This window comes from Octodon degus, unplaced genomic scaffold (genome assembly GCF_000260255.1).
Source record: "Octodon degus isolate 3935 unplaced genomic scaffold, OctDeg1.0 scaffold00354, whole genome shotgun sequence".
Classification (NCBI taxonomy): domain Eukaryota; kingdom Metazoa; phylum Chordata; class Mammalia; order Rodentia; family Octodontidae; genus Octodon; species Octodon degus.
In genome coordinates, this window is record NW_004524930.1 from 1,013,543 (window position 1) to 1,030,773 (window position 17,231).

A 17,231-nucleotide genomic window follows, 5' to 3' on the forward strand; every position below is an offset into this window, starting at 1 on the left:
TATTTGCATTGTTAAATATCAACAAACTTGAATTTTTCATGTCTAATCTTATATTGCTTAATGCTATTATTTTTATATTCAACCTTTTTCTCCATATGATTGATTTTTCACCTCTTCAGTTGAGTATTTTTGCATTTCTTCTTGCCTAGAACTAAAAACTTTAAATGTTTTGATGATCAAAATGATATTTCTTATTCTTTTACCAAATCTGGAGTATACAAGAGATGTAACTTTAGGATCTCAACTTGATACTTGTGAAAATGACATTCATCTTTTCCTGAATTATTAGTTTTTTTCTATTTTAGAGGTGAAAAACATTTCAGAGTAATAAGACCAAGATCTGCGTGAACACCAGGTGGCTAAAAGGCAACATACATTGACTGTAAAATTAGTCCATATGACTCTAATGAGCGCATCTTGTTCAACAAAATATCCTGTCTTATTTCTTCATCGTAAAAATATTACTCTGTAAAAATTGTAGAAAACTATTCATCATCTTCTTTGAACTAGCTTTTAATTTGTACAATGCCTCTGAAATCAAAAATGGTTAGACCTATCTAAATAGTGGGTGTAAATATTTCTAATAAACTTGGAGCATTCTTGGGATCACATCACTGGTCGTCTTGTGATCTTCAGTTTGTCCTGGTTTTTCTATAAGAAAAGCTATGCTATCAATAGTCAGAGAGCTATCAATCCACTTACCACTACAGGAAAGGTCAGCGATGACTCAGTAATCATAAAACTGTGCATGAGATGAGAGAGATAGAGAGATAGACAGAGAGGCAGAAACACACACACACACACACACACACACACACACACACATACACACACACGGAGAAAGAGAGAGAGGCATAAAGACAGACAGACAGAGACACAGAGAGAGGAGAGAGAAGAGACAAAGAAAGAGACAATGAGTTGTGTTCCTTACATGTCTCATATTGTGGCCAAAGGTTTTTTTTTCTCATTTTTCTAAGCTTATTTTTGTATTTTTTATATTTTGTTAATTTTAATGAGAAAGAAATAGTAATGAGATAGTTTCAAAACAGGTTAGTAGGGCAGTTACAATAATTAATACGTTGCTTATTGTTGTCTTCATAGTAGTTATTCACACTACAAGACGTAGACATTTCTTGTCTAAAAAATATTAGCACAAATCTTTCTGCTCATTAAACTAAGACAAAGTAGTTGTATATCTATCCTAACCAATTTGTATATACATATATTTATTTTCACTACAAACTAAGGTCCATCATTTATATCCCCCCCTTTTTTTTTGTTTGTTTTCTTTTGTCAGAGATGGGTGTTCCATTGCTGTTAGAGAAGCTGTATTTGGAGAAATCTTTAAATAACCTTTTCATACTTGATGCCAGTTCAAGTATTGTAGGTACATGAATTGAGCAAAATATCCCAGTATATTCTAAACATCCATAATAGTTGTGGGTTATCAGCAGAACTGGCAATTGTCAGAAGTTGTTGATTTGAACCTTTTACAGCTCAGCATATTAATATGGCATTACTTTTTATACCTCATGGATATAATTTTCTACTGGACGGTTAAGACCAAATTAAAGCAAGACCTATATAACTAAAAATGTAACCTTTGTATCTGACAAGGTCAGTCAGATCCCCTCAAATTTACCCTGAAACCATGTAGAGCTGCTTGTAGATCTTTCGTCAGTGTCAGCCATCTGGATGGGTCATGGCCCAACTTTTATGTCTAGTTTTCTCCTTGGAGGGTTGGCCAAATAGCTCAGCAGATTAAAGCACCTGCAAGCAGGCACAGGGGCCAGGGGTTCGATCCCCAATCCTCAGGCCTGCTATGCCAGCCCCACCCCTGGGGTGCACTGAGACAGCAATTGAGACTGGGAGTGGTGGAGCATGCCTGTAATCCCAGCTCTTGAGAGGCTGTAAACAGGCAGATTAATACGGGTCCGATCTAGTAGTGAGACCCTGAACATCTTGTAGACCCTTCCCTAAAAATAAAAAAAAAATAAAAAAATTTTCTGCATGGAATTTCATCAGTGTCATAGCAAACCCTCATAAAAGTTATGTTTGTGCAGAATATAGCTGGCACAATTTGCATACCTTCACTATTCACAGCTCAATTCCTTATCTCTGTGCCAACCTGGTTCCATGGAACAAGTGAACAACGTGACAGAATTCATCCTGCTCAGTTTCACACAGAACCCAAAGGTACAGAAACTCTTGTGTGTCCTATTTTCCCTCATCTACTGCCTCACCCTGGCAGCTAACTTACTCATTGTTGTGACTATCACCAGGACCCCAGCCCTGGGTTCCCCCATGTATTTCTTCCTATCCTTTTTATCTTTCATTGATTGCTGCTGCTCTTCTACCATGGCCCCCAAAATGATATTGGACTTACTGGCTGAGAAGAAAACCATTTCTTTTAGTGGATGCATGGCACAGGTCTTTGCAGAACACTTCTTTGGAGGAGTTGAAATCATCCTGCTCACGGTGATGGCCTATGACCGCTACGTGGCCATATGCAGGCCTCTGCATTATGTTATTGCAATGAACAGGCATGTGTGTGGCCTCCTGGTGTCCACAGCCTGGGCCGGAGGATTCCTTCATGCTCTCATCCAAATTCTTTTCATGGTCTTCTTGCCATTCTGTGGTCCCAATGTCATTGACCATTTTATCTGTGACCTGTTCCCTCTCCTGAAGCTCTCTTGTGCTGACACCCACATCTTCGGACTCTTTGTTGCTGCAAACAGTGGTCTGATGTGTGTGCTCATTTTTGCTGCTCTTGTCACCTCCTATGTCCTCATCTTCTGCTCCCTGAAGAATCACAGTACTGAAGCAAAATGGAAGGCCCTGTCAACCTGTACTGCCCATATCAACGTGGTTGTCCTGTTCTTTGTTCCCTGCATATTTGTGTACCTTCGGCCTGTAGTCACCTTTCCCATTGATAAGGCAGTAGCTGTGTTTTACACTGTGGTGACCCCCATGCTGAATCCTCTAATCTATACCCTCAGAAACACAGAGGTGAAAAATGCCATGAAGAAACTGTGGAGCCAGAGAATGATCTCAGGTACTAACTCATATGAAGAGAGAACATGAAAAAAATCTGTCCTCATTTCAACAATAATGGGACCATCAAGAAAAGAAATGCCCTTGAAGTCAGCATACATTAGTTTAAGTATATGTTCCCTTTGTTTTCTGCAATTTCTTTATTGGTTCTTTTTTCATAAAAGATGAATTTTTTAAGTAAAATACTTATTTATTCAGCATCTTATTATGCCAAAATGTTCTGTGCATTTACCACTATAATTGTCACACCCTCTATAACAGGCAAAATTGTACATCAAATTATATGTCATATTATCTGATTATATAAAAAGGTAAAATGAAAATGATTTATCAATTCCTCAACATTCCTACTACTTCAGTAAGAAATATGAGGCACCAAATCTTAGTAAAATATGACATAGGAGCAGTAATACAATTCTCACTTAAAAATTTATTTGTGTGTAAAACAAAATAATGTTTGAATTTATTCCATGTCTAAGGGTATAAATATGAGGTAAAGGAAAACATCCTTAGGCCACCAAAAATGCATTTCTTTAATAAACACTAGCTGAGAAAGGTTGTGCCATTCTTGGCAACTGGTCCAGACACTTGTAAAACAGGATAATTAAATGTCCTCCACATTCTCAAATTCTTTAGGGTGCAGTTCAGTTGTAGTTTTACTTTACATGTTCATTGGAATGCTGAGATGAATTCTATCCTGCATCCTTCTGTCAGCAGATTTCCCACTATGTATATTGAAATTAGGCCTGTTATTCCCATTAATTCTTCTATTATTACAGTAGCTCTGTTAATTATGATGGTGGGTCAATATCATATTTGTTTTCAGCTACTTCCATGCTTAGAAACTCAAAATATAAAGAAATGGGAAGTTCTACATGATTGGAGAATGAATGGTGGGATAATTGCCTTTAAATAAATTATCATTTTTTTCATTTTAATGAGAAAAATATAAAATGCCAATGGAACAGTTTCAAAACAGGTTAGTAGGATAGTTACAATAATTAATATATTGTATATTGTTGTCTTCATAGTAGTTATTTAGAGGACAAGATGCAGACATGACATCTTGTCTAAACAATGTTAGTACAAACCTTTCTTCCCATTGAACTAAGAGAAAGTAGCTGTATATCTATTCTAGATATCTTGTATATACAAATTTTTTTCACAACAAAATGGTCCTTTATTTACATCTCCCTTTTTTGTTTTATTTTGCTAGAGATGGGTGTTCCATTGCTGTTAGAGTAGTTGTATTTGGAGAAGTCTTCAACATACCTTTGATACTTGATGCCAGTCCAAATATTGTATGTGCTTGAATTCAGCAAAATAACCCAATGTAGTCCAATAGTCCATAATAGTAGTGAATTATCAGTACAACTGGAAATTGTCCAAACTTGTTGATGTGAACCTTTTACAGCTCAGCATATTAACGTAGCTTTACTTTTTACACCTCATGGTCACATTTTTCTGCTGGATGGCTAAGACCAAGTTAAAGCAGGACCTATATATCTACAAATGTAACTTATGCTATCTGATAAAGTCTTCAAATACCCTCAGGATTTACCCTGGAACCATGTACAGCACCTTGTGGATCTTTTGTTAGTGTCAGCCATCTGGATGAGTCATGGCCATTGCTTGACAAATTTGCTGTCTGTGATAGCCTGAGAGAATTTTTTCTCTCTAGGTGATTCTCCTTAGACACACTATACATCATCAGTCATTTTCCTCTGTGGCCCCATGATCTCCTTGATCAAAATTTGGGACACCACTTAGTTATGGAATGTCACAGCAGAGGTTCTCTTACATTCTGAGTCCTCACTGACCTTGAAGGGCTATGGCCAAAATATTGGCTATCTTTTTAACCATCTCTGTGTCTAATTTTTGGTCTGCAAACTTTAGTTGTTAAACATCTAGAAGATAAGCTTAATGATATTATTATCCTATAACACAGGAAGTTAAGCTTAACATCACTATCTAGTTTAATATCACATACCTTAGACATAAGGTGGAGAGTCTATCTTCCAACAACCACTGATATTCTAAAATTTAAATCCCTATAGAATGTTAAGAAACAATTACACATTTTTTACACAGAAATTTAGAAATCAAACCATATATAGCATTGTAGCAGTACAATCCTGCTACACTTTTTTTTCTTGACCCTCGTCTACTTTTATTACCTTTTTTTAACATTTACTTTAAAGAAAGTATAGCAATAATTGATGTGATATTAGAAGCAGTACACATTTAGAAGACCAAAATGACAGGTATTTTAAGTGTGGTTTGAGTATTACACATTGCTGTTTACAATGTTCTTCCTTAGTTCACAGATAGCACCATATAGTTAGTCCGGGTGAGAATTCTACCCATTACCATTAACTGCTATGTTCAAAAACATGATGGAAATTCTTTGGACCACTGCCTTCACCATCTTGTTTATATAAATATATGGTTTTTCCCCTGCCATATTTCCTGACTTTTTTTCTCTCTCTCTCTCTCTCTCTCTCTCTCTCTCTCTCTCTCTCTCTCATTGTTTAATCCTTAAGTTCTCTCTTTCCATTTAACTGTGCTGTACCTTTCAATTTTTTTTATTCTTTGAGTTCTTACAGTAGGGATACAATACAATATTTACATATGTGTCTCACTTAAATTTAACTTGTTATAATTTTTATGAATAAACAAAGACAACAAACTTTTAAAACATTGTATTTACTAAGATTCTGGCAATTGCTTTATGTAACAAGATACAGCATACAAGGCATTCCCTTCAACTTGTTTGTAAGTCTTTGCTTCAATATGAATCTGTTTAAAACAAAAACTCAAAGCCTGCTTTATTCATACTAACTATCTTGGCAAGGGAGCCATTAAACATAGTAATGAACTTCTTTCTGCTGCTGGACACCGCGGAGGAAGCATCGTCAGTCTCTCTTCCAACTGCCGTCATGTCTACGTCAGAGTCTCTCAAGGAGTCCAAACAGCTACAGAAACTCTTCATTTGAGGTCTGAGCTTTGAAACAACTGATCAGAGTTGGAGGAGGCATTCTGAGCAATGGGGAACACTCACAGACTACGCAGTAATGAGAGACCCAAACTCCAAGCATTCCAGAGGCTTTGAGTTTGTCACTTACGCCTCTGTGGAGGATGTGGATGCAGCCATGAATGTAAGGTCACACGAAGAGAACAAAAGTTGTGGAACCAAAAAGAGCTGTCTCAAGAGAAGATTCTCAAAGACCAGGTACCCACCTAATGATGAAGACCTTTGCTAGTGACATTAAAGAAGATACTGAAGAATGTCACCTGCAGGAATATTTTTAACAACCTGGAAAAATTGAAGTGATTGAAATGATGACCGACCATAGCAGTGGAAAGAGGAGGCCTTTGCTTTGGTAACATTTGATAACCATGATTCTGTGGATAAAATTGTCATTCAGAAATACCATTCTGTGAACAGCCACAACTGTGAAGTGAGGAAAGCCCTGTTGAAGCAGGAGATGGCTAGTGCTTCATTTTACCAAAAAGGGTAAAGTGGTTCTGGAAATTTTGGTGGTGGTTGTATAGCTAGAGAAGCTTTGGTTTTGGTGGCAATAACAGTTTCAGTCATGGAGGAAACTTCAGTGGTTGAGGTGGCTTTGGTGGCAGCTGTAGTGGGGGTATATATAGTGGCAGCAGAGATGGCTACAATGGATTTGACAATGATGGAAGCAATTGCAGAAGTGAGGGAAACTATAATAAATTTGGCAATTATAACAGTCAGTCTTCAAATTTTGGACACATGATGGGAGGAAACTTTGGAGACAGAAACTCTCGGCCCTATGGTGGTGAAAGCCAACATTTTACCAAATCAGGAAATCAGGTGGCTATGGCGGCTCGAGCAGCTACAGTAGCTATGGCAGTGGCAGAAGATGTTAAACACTTCCAGGAAACAAAGCTCAGCAGGAGAGGAGAGCCTGAGAAGTGACAGGGAAGCTACAGGTTACAACAGATTTGTGAACTCAGGCAAGCATAGTGGCAGCAGGGCCTAGTTGCTACAAAGAAGACATGTTTTAAACAATACTCATGTGTGTGGGCAAAATCTTGAGGACTGTATTTGTACAACAGGTTATTTTAGTTTCTGTTCTATAGAAAGAGTAAAGCATTCCAACAAAGTGTTTTAATGTAGATCTCTTTTTTTGCACCCATGCTGTTGATTGCTAAATGTAACAGTCTGATCATGATGCTGAATAAAATGTGTCTTTAAAAAAAAATAATGAACTTGAGACAGTACAAATAAGAGTTAACAAAAGCTACACATTGCAGCCTGAACAACATTCATCCAAAAACAATAAAGTAGCTATGATTGGTTAGATAAAATTTTCCTGACTGATTAAATCTTAACAGTACAAAGCATGCATTTTAGAATCTTTAGCTACTGACTTCAAATTGTACCACTGTCTGTATAAAACAATTCCTCTCCAAAGCCAAAGTATAGTCAAAAATTAATTCAAATGACATAACACTTATGTTGAGCTGTAGGGGACTCAGGTCAACAATTTCTAACTATGCCAGAACCTCTCCCACCCCCTTGGGCCACCCCCCACCACTTCACAGTACCTCCTCCACAGTGCCCGAGTAGGAATTTCTGCCACATTCCAGGAAACCACAGACCCAGTCCTAGCCCAGGTCCAGTGAGTATGGAGAGAGCTTCCTGCTACCCTGCGTCAGTGGAACCAGTCCCAGTCCAGGCGCAGCATGGGCCGACCCTCTCCCACACCCTTGGGCCACCCCCCCACCACTCCGCAGCACCTCCCCCACCCCGCCCGAAAAGTAGCAATTTCTTCCCCATTCTGGGAACCCCCAGACATATTCCTAGCCCAGGTCCAGTGAGTGTGTGGGAGAGCTTCCTGCTACCCTGCGCTGGCGGGAACAGTCCCAGCCCAGGTGCAGTGGGGGCCGGACCCGCTCCCACCCCCTTGGGCCACCCCCCACCACTCTGCAGCACCTCCCCCAACCCGCCCATGGAGTAAGAATTTCTGCCGCATCCAGGAACCCCCAGACCCAGTCCTAACCCAGATCCGGTGAGTGTGTGGGAGAGCTTCCTCTTCCCCCTACTTCACCATGCCCCCTCCAGGAACAGCTCAGGCCAGGCATACACGCCTGGGGTGTAATCCTGCAGCTGCAATCCCTGCAGTCAGTGTAGAACATAGATCCACCCAGCTAGTCCAGGGACAGAACATCTTGCCACAGGGGCACAACAGGTTCACCCTCAAGGGCAGCAGCGGGAAGGAGCTGAGCACAGCAGCCAGACCTAAGCCAGACGCAGCTGGATAAGTCCAAACTTTGTAGAACTACACCTGAACTTCAGTACATGCGAAGGTTATAACTACAGCAAACATCTACAACAAAGGTCAGAAGACAGTGCTACACAAAATGACGAGAAGGAACAAAATGCAACCTCAGAACCCAAGCCCACCTGTAACAAGAGTAGAGGACACTAACACAGAAAAAACTGGAACTCACACAGCTAAAACAATGAATCAATGGCTTCTGAAATAAAGAAACAGCTGCAGAAAGATATACAAGACATCAGATTGGAAATAAAAAAAGAAATCCCTAAATTAATAACATCTGCACTAAAGAATTAAATGCAGAAACATATGGAAGAAACCCAGTGCCCACCCATCCCAAGTCACCATCATGTTTTAATGGTGATAAAATTGACATCCAGTGAAATGTAGCACCCAAGTGCATGTTTTAGCAAATGTATGCTCTGATGACCAACACTTGAGACAAGAAACACCCCACCAGGGGGGAGCTGACCCCGCCAACTCACCTGATTTTTTTTTAAAAAAATGTATTTAGTACAGGGTTTCACTATACAGATCTGATTTGTAGTAATGCTCCCTTTTTCAGCCTCCTAAACCCTGGGATTACAGGTGTGCACCACCGTGCCCAGCTCAGCACACCCAGGGGGTGGGGCCTGCATGGCTTACTGGAATTGAACCCCAGTCCCTGTGTCTGCCTAAGCAGATACTTTAATCCACTGAGCTATCTGGCCAGCACTTAACTCACCTGACTTCTGCCATTGTGGATTAGCTAATTCCTGGGAACCTGCAGGTGAATGCATAAAGTGCATACTCTTCAGTAGGTGGCCTATTTCACTCTACATGTTCTTGAGATTTTGTGTTTCATGTTACAGTAGGTTTGTTCTCTCTATCCAGAGCGGGCATCCTGTTGTATGGATATACCACAGGAGAAACGTTCTGGACAGGCATGGGAGTGGTTTCTGCTGTTGGCTGCTGTGACTGAGAGCTGCTGGAAGCATGTGCTGCATTCCCATTAGGTTCTACATAAGCACAAGCTGATAGTTGTACTTGATGTGCACAATACCTTTCACCAGAAGGTATTTGGGAGAAATGGTCCTGATTCTGACAGAAAAGGGGTTGGTGGAGGTTTAGTTATAACTGGAATGGAAAAACAGGGTCAAAGGTCATGGTGCATTTTGCCCCAAGTCAGGAGATATATTCAAATTTTGACAAGCACAATTCCAAGGGCTAGCTGAGCAAGGCTTATCCCAGAAATATTTTAGCAAATGTAGTTTCCTACAGCAAACACTCAAAGGCACACATTGAAGACATTTCTGTATTAGGGACATTCAAGTAAATATTCTAATTGAGAAAATACTTTGATGAGAAAATGTCACAGAAACTGAACTTCATGGGGACATACAACAGAATACCATTGATTACATTTAAATATTTGGAGGTTTTATTTACATGCTTGCTCATTTTCATTGTGGTTCTTTTTCTCCTCTCTTCTCATATATTTGGTACAGGGTCTCACTGCACAGATCAGCCTTGTAGTGATCCTCCTGTTTTCAGCCTCCCTAGAGCTGAGATTACAGTACACCATGTGCCAGTACACCAGGTCTTGGTGGCCAGCTCAGTGTGCTTTGGGGCAGGCCAGCACAGCATGTGATGCTGGGGACGGAACCCCAATCCCTGCTCTTGCCAAGGAGGTGTTTAGTACACTGAGCTATCACACTGGCCCTTCCCTGTGTTTGAATAAAGTGATACAAGTAAATTCAGTGTTCATGTGTGCAAAGTCCACTGTGTCCAACCTTTCTTTTAAAGCTTAAGATATCTCACATAATTTTCTAAGAAATCTGTAGAGGAAACATACAGGATCTTTTCTTAGTTCCACATTTAGTCAAGATAAGTTAACAATATTTGTCAGCAGCACAGAGCAGGTCCCAGTTCATTTTATAAGCTTCTCTTCTGTCAGCAGTAAAACCTTTGATCACAGAAGCTTTAAACACACATAGCAGGAGTCGCTGCAGTGTAATGGACTCCCACGAATTGGACTTTCCACTTTCCAGTGATTACCGAATCAAGGCAAATTTTCTTCCAGCAACAGCACTATGAGGGCGGCCAAATAGCTCAGTGGATTAAAGTGCCTTCTTAGGCAGATGCAGGGGCTGGGAGTTTGATCCTTTGGCCTGCCGTGCCGGCCCTGCCCCCGGGGCACACTGACATGGCAACAGAGACTGGACATGGTAGTGCGTGCCTGTAATCCTAGCACTTGAGAGGCTTTAAACAGGAGGATCAGTCCGAGTCCAATCTATGGAGTGAGACCCTCTGTACCTTTTAACCCTGTCCTAAATAAAAACCAAAACAGCACTGTGAATACCAGAGTAGCACAGGTCTGTGCACTGTAGGGCTCTCCGGGGCTTCATAGGCTATTCCACAGCATAGCCAGCCTCTACCTTCTTAGTGTTAATCACACCCTCCATGCCAGGCCAGACCACACAACGGAACGTCCCTCACATTGGCACCATCCTATGTGGGACAAGGTATTCTTGGCTGGGAGCCATGAAACCTCCTCTGCTAAGCCAGGGTACCCAAGCCTCCTGAGGGTGTGTGCCCAAACCCTTGGCCCCACCCTTGCAACAGTGTCATTGATTCCATCTCAATGAGCAGGTGAGGTCTCGCTGCCCCGTGAGCACCCCCACATGCGTGAGAGCTCTGTGAACCCTGGGAAAGTTGAATGTGCTCCTATGCTGGTTGGAGCTCCCGAGCACTGCTACCCACGAGCACTCTGAGGTCCTGCTTCCCTTGGGATCTTCTGTCATGTTGGACAACAAGAGAAGAGCTCCCTGGGGCCCCACCTCCTACTGAGCAAGGTTTTTCCCTGATGTAAACTTTGTGAACAGAAGCCTAAGCCACCCCAATTCCCAAATCTCAATAGAAAAATCCTCTGGGCCAGGTCCACATGATGGTCATTTTTAAATCAAGTGGACAGAAACTCCATGCTTCATCAGCATGAACCCAGGATAAGGTTGGGGTGCAGAATCTTCACCTGCAGACCCCGGGAAGGCTGGAACTCTGAGTGCTTCTTGCTTATCGGTTTCTGGGAACCTGCAGGGTATGCTCATCTCAGGCCTCCTGTGCATAGCTGTGTTCAGAAGAGAGCATGTCCCTTGCCAAGAACAGCACAGTCACTGAAACACTGCTGTGAGTTCTCTTTAGTCACCAGGATTTCTGCATTCGATGATTGTACCTTGATAGTAGAGGGAACAGTGCTGTGACCCACAGGGAACTTTGCAAGTGCTTCTGCATGGGTCGGGCTTGGAAGTGAGCACAGGGCCAGGGCCAGGGCCAGGGACTGAGGGATGGCAAAGGTGTGATAGAGGACCCTGTGAACCATTTCTTTCATGTGTACTGAGCACAAGCTGCTCCAGGAACACCAGCAATCCAGAGCTGCTTGGCAATCATTTTTAAACCAAGTGGGCAGAGACTACATTCTTCACCCTGCATTTCTAGGTCAAAAGTTGGGAGCAGAGCCTGCACCGGGGGACCCCAGAAAGGTAGGAGTTCTGGTTGCCCACAGGCCCAGTACTGCTGCCCTATGGGTCCCTTGGAACCAGCAGGATAAACTCATCTTAGGTCTCCTCTGCACAGCTGTGTTCAGAAGACAGCATGTCCCACGCTGAGAATAGCACAGTCACAGACACACCACTGAGAAGCGTGCTTTGCCACCAGGACTTCTTCATTCCATGATTGATTCCACCTGAGATCAGAGCAAACAGAGCTGCTATCCACAGAGAATTTTGCAAGTGCTCCCGTGTGGGCCTGGCTTGGAGGTGAGCACAGGACCAGGGCCTGGACTGAGGGATAGAGAAGTTATGATAGAGGACCATGTGAATCATTCCTTCCATGTGTACTGAGCACTCCATGCCAAGGCCCCTGAGGTGAGCAGCCCCTTCCCTCTGCCCAGTGACAGCCCCCCAATGCTGTTTCCATGCAGTGACTTCGGTGGGCCCTGGAGATGGGGTGCTGAGCAGGTCATCTCTGGCCCCAGGAGCCCCACACAGCAGACACACAGATGGTGACATAGCTGTTCTGATCCAGCACGGTAGGCCCTGTACATCCAAGTATCCTCGAGAGAGTGGGTACTTCCAAGGAGGGCCTGTGGGCTGCAGGAGGGATTTCCCTTCTCTAAGAGAAAGCAGAGGCAGCATGTAGAAGGGGGCTTAACCTAGCCTGGGAGGGAGCTTGGTGTGACATCTACCCATGAGTCAGGTGGCATCTATACGTAGCAGTTTGCACTTTGACTCTCTGATAGGTGAAAACTTTCTAGCTGTCACATAGGTGCTACCTGCAAAGTCCTCAGTGTGAATCTAGGAGTCCAGGATGTTAGCAGTGCTGACTTCCGTGAGTGGCTTCCTGGTGGATTTTCCCATGCATCTAAGACTTCAGAGCCCTCTCTGTGTTCTTCCATCATCAGTTCTATGAATGAGTTCTCTGTGGGTCCTGGTGGCCTTTAGTTGCACAGCCTATCTGGGTCATTGAAGGAAGGAAGCTGGTATGATCAGTGGAAACACTCTGGCTCCTACTTTCAGGTGTCCTGGAGAGTCTCAGTGCCTGAGGGGCTGTGTAGATCCACACAGACCTCGGCTTCCTTGGACCAGGAACCTCTGTAAATCGGTCACTGAACAGGGAGTGATGAAAAGGAAATAAAAGGCTGGGCTGTGTGAGGGTATGGGTTGGCTCTGGGGAGAGGGGGGCCCTTGATTTCCACTGGGGGCAATGCCTGGGGCCATGAAGGCTCCAGCAGAGGACTTTTATAGATGGGGCTGGGAAGGATGAGGCACCAGGCATCCAAATGAAAAAAAAAAATAAGAGGTGAAGTAGAAATTGTACCACACTTTGTGTCTGTGATCAGCTTCATGGTCTTCTTAGCAGATACTGAGCACAAAGAAGTGACCAGGTACCTCTCTTCTGCAAACTTGGGATGCACAGAGGTTGAGAACACTGTTCTGTGAGCCAAGAACAGAGAGGAAGCAAGGACAAGTTGATACACGGTGGCTTCGGTGAAGGAGAATTAAAGACTTTCAAACTCCCTAGACAGCCATGTGACACGGACGTTGTTACACTACCCTGGCCGTGGCACAGAGAGCTGTGAGGTGGCTGCAGAACTATCTCATGTGTCCCCTGCCCTCTTTGGCTTCCTCCACTATGCAACCTGCTGTACACAAAGTGAGTTTCCTTTCCAGTTGAAAAACATCCTCGATAACTGCCCATTATCCAGAGTCCACAGCAGCCCACCACACATTAACTGTAGTCTTTCTGTCATTAAGGCTTTAAAATTTTCTGCTACTTGCCCTTTTATCACAGCCACACACCATTCTACTTGCAATATCTACCACATCTTTGCTAGGCCAAGGATTTTATGTCCCTCAGCTACTTCATCAAATCTCTCATTTTGTGTATAATTTCAGATCAGACCCCTGACATCACTGCCACTTGCTGTGCACTCATGCCTAGCCCATTTAATGTGACAGAATTCATTTTCCTGGGATTTTCTTCCAGTCAGCAGGTGCAGAGGGTTTGTTTTGTGATATTTCTGCTCATGTATGCTGCAACTGTGCTGGGGAATTTCCTCCTCATCCTCACTGTCCTGAGCAGCGCAAGTCTCGGTTCCCCCATGTACTTCTTCCTCAGCTGCCTGTCCTTGGTGGAGATCTGCTACTCATCCACTACAGTCCCTAAACTCATCTCAGACCTGTTGGCTGAGAGGAAATCCATCTCAGTAGGGGGCTGCATGGCACAGCTTTTCCTCATGCATTTCTTTGCGGGCATTGAGATTTTCCTGCTGACAGTGATGGCCTATGACCGCTACGTGGCCATCTGCAAGCCTCTGCACTACACGACTATCATGAACCGGCAGGTCTGCGCTGTCCTCGTGGGAACAGCATCGGCAGGAGGCTTTGTCCATTCCATTGCTAAGGTCCTTCTCATCTTCCAGTTGCCCTTCTGTGGCCCCAATGTGATTGACCACTATTTCTGTGATGTGCTGCCCCTGCTCAAACTTGCCTGCTCAGACTCCTTCCTCATTGGTCTCCTGACTGTTGCCAATGAGGGGACCCTGTCTGTGGTCAGCTTTGTGGTCCTGTTAGCCTCCTATGTGGTCATCTTGCTCCATCTGAGGACCCGTAGCTCTGAGGGGCGGCGCAAAGCCCTCTCCACCTGCCCATCCCATATCACCGTGGTGACCTTGTTCTTCGCACCTTGTGTCTTCATCTATCTGAGGCCTTCTGCCACTCTGCCAGCAGATAAGCTGGTGGCCGTGTTCTACACTGTGATAACCCCGCTCCTCAACCCTGTCATCTACTCACTGAGAAACGCTGAAGTGAAGAAGGCCGTGAAGAACCTCTGGATCAGGACAGTGAAGCTAGCGAGAGACAGGGGCTGAGTCTTGGTCTGGGACTTAGGTCTGGCATGATTTGGAGTTCAGCCTGATAGGGCCCTGTGGATAGACAGAAAGTTCACAGGGTTTGTTGGTTCTATAACTGCTCTAGCTCATGTACGTCTTCAAAAATTTCATGTTAATCATTTTAACACGTCTTTATGATTGTAGTATAAGTCAGCCATTTTATATTATTTATAATTTTTACTACACTGAATAATATTGTGTTAAATACCTTTTCTTTTGTTATATGGTCTGTTACATACTTGACCCTAACTGTAAAATCACTGTGTAGTCTAGGCTGGTCTGCAACTCATGGCAATCCTCTTGGTTTAGCCTCCTAAGCTCTGGGATTACAGGCCTGAACTGCTACACTGGACAATAACTTGAATAGAAAGTCACCTATACTTCTATATTAAATTGAGACACATGGCTTCCAAAGTGCTCTTGAAAGCTTCAAACACTATCATTAAATACTGTAAGGAGGAATAGTGTCTTCTAACAAGGTATTTATTATTTATAAAAGGGGAAAGAACCCCATAACTTTATAGCCTGGTCTCTTACAGTTTCCCTAAATTAATGAATTTTAGGAATGAGGCAGATGGGTCCCAGCTCCATCCTGATATGATGTTCTGGCGCATCACACAAAACTGCTGCAGCAAAGTGGCTGCTAAAAACCTGAATTGAAAAAGAAGATGTGTAAGGGACAGCGAAGTTGAAGAGTACACTTCACAATGATTGCTTCATCGTTAAAAGCCTGAGGACAAACAGTGAGGAGATCGCCCATGTTATAGATAGATGGCAGTGGAGGGCAGCTTGTGCCCCTAGATGGGATCCTGCACAATGGTGTTGGTGGGCAAAACTCTGCAGCTGAGGTAATGGAACCATGTGGCGTTAATGTGCTGAGTTGGGACATCTGTACTGGGTTTATCTCAAATATATCCTTGTGTGTGGGAGTTACTCGTGTAGGGATCTGGACATAGTAGATCATTTCAGAAAATATATCAAAGGTGGATGAAATGGTGTTTTATATCAATATGCACAGTTAAACAATTAGTATATGAAAGCAAATTCACCTCCCCATGCCCTTCCACAGTTTGCTTCTTTTTAATGAACATGCCGAAACTGTTCTCTGGTACTAAACTCTTAATATACACTATTTTCACGCTACACATCAGACCCTGGACTCATCAGGCTGTCACTACCAGAGTGGCTCACTTAACCTACTACTCCCGTTTCCACTGCATGAGCAAAATCCTACTGTCATTGTGCCTGTGACTCTATTTGCTTATTAAGCGAATGAATGGTGAAGGACATGTGGCAAGGTATCAACATCTGGGAAACTTCAGTCAAAGAATGACAGGAATCATTATCCATTTGTATGTTTGGGAAAGCAAAAATTATTTTATAATAAAAAGGGAAAACATTTTTCAAATTAGACAAACACCTTACTGTTTCATTTGCACTTCTCTGTTTACTAGGGGGGTGTTTTCTTTTTAATGCATTTAAATCTTATTTAAAAATTAAACATTTGCTTTTTTGCACTGCAAAAATTGAAGTCCAGTAAAATGTTTTAAACTAAAATTGATATTTAGTATTTCTAGATGTAGTTGTCAGAAGGATAGTCAATCTTAGAAGTCAATTCTTAGAAGAACCCAAAACAACGAAAACTATATTCTAAGTATTGAAATGTTAAGAAGTAACCAGATCAAACCAGAGGAGATAGTGTAGCTCCAGAGAAAAAGAAGCAGGAAGCTCAGATAACGAAAATCTTCAAGCTGAGTGACTGGGGCCAATATCAACATGAAAATCACATATATTTCATGTGGAAAAAGCTGCAGTTCATGTACAGATTTTAAAAACATTTCCAGAGAAATAATAGCATTATTCACAGGTGACTCTTTGGGTATGAACTGTTCATATCCTTATAAGTGTATATGTTTGCAGCAAATTCTAAAAACAAACTCCATTTTAATCATTATTAACTTAGATTTTGTTAGTAGAAAATATAGCACCTAATTTTCTAGTTTCATTATCTTGGGAGAGATGCTCTATTTAGACAAAAATATTGATTACTTAATTGATAATTTGTAAAGATTAATAGTAAGATTTATGTAAAATACTTAGATATATGTTTGGCACTTATTAAGAGGTCAATAAAGGTTAACAGCTCTTATTAATAAACATTGAATACAGAATATATAAAATCAGATGCAATATACATAATACCACAATTGCCTACAAATTCTCATGATAATCCATAATATTCCTCTTATATATCTGAATTCTGAAGTGTATTACCTTTTTATTAATATTGTTAACAAGTTACTACACATTTCAATAACTCAAAACATACATGTATTCTCTTAGATTTCTGAAGGACAGGAGGTGTCTTGAGGTTTTCCTTGATTGTCAATTTCATTATGGTAAGAGACTCGAAGAGGTCATTGGCTTAG

General features: G+C 42.2%; 2 protein-coding genes across 2 annotated transcripts; both read left to right on the top strand.

The window, feature by feature from the left end:
• The first annotated feature begins 2,136 nt into the window (after nucleotides 1–2,136).
• On the top strand, nucleotides 2,137–3,084 carry LOC101568835 (olfactory receptor 4C5-like). The gene has a single exon (XM_004648141.1). It carries the CDS (start codon nucleotides 2,137–2,139, stop codon nucleotides 3,082–3,084), a length of 948 nt encoding a protein of 315 aa, XP_004648198.1.
• Nucleotides 3,085–13,845: 10,761 nt separating this feature from the next.
• Nucleotides 13,846–14,781, top strand: LOC101569220 (olfactory receptor 4X2-like). Its single transcript, XM_004648142.1, has one exon. It carries the CDS (start codon nucleotides 13,846–13,848, stop codon nucleotides 14,779–14,781), a length of 936 nt encoding a protein of 311 aa, XP_004648199.1.
• The last annotated feature ends 2,450 nt before the right edge of the window (nucleotides 14,782–17,231 follow it).

Excerpts from the sequence above, each read along its gene's own strand:
- LOC101568835 (XM_004648141.1), top strand. The coding sequence starts at position 2,137 with ATGGAACAAGTGAACAACGTGACAGAATTCATCCTGCTCAGTTTCACA.
- LOC101569220 (XM_004648142.1), top strand. The coding sequence starts at position 13,846 with ATGCCTAGCCCATTTAATGTGACAGAATTCATTTTCCTGGGATTTTCT.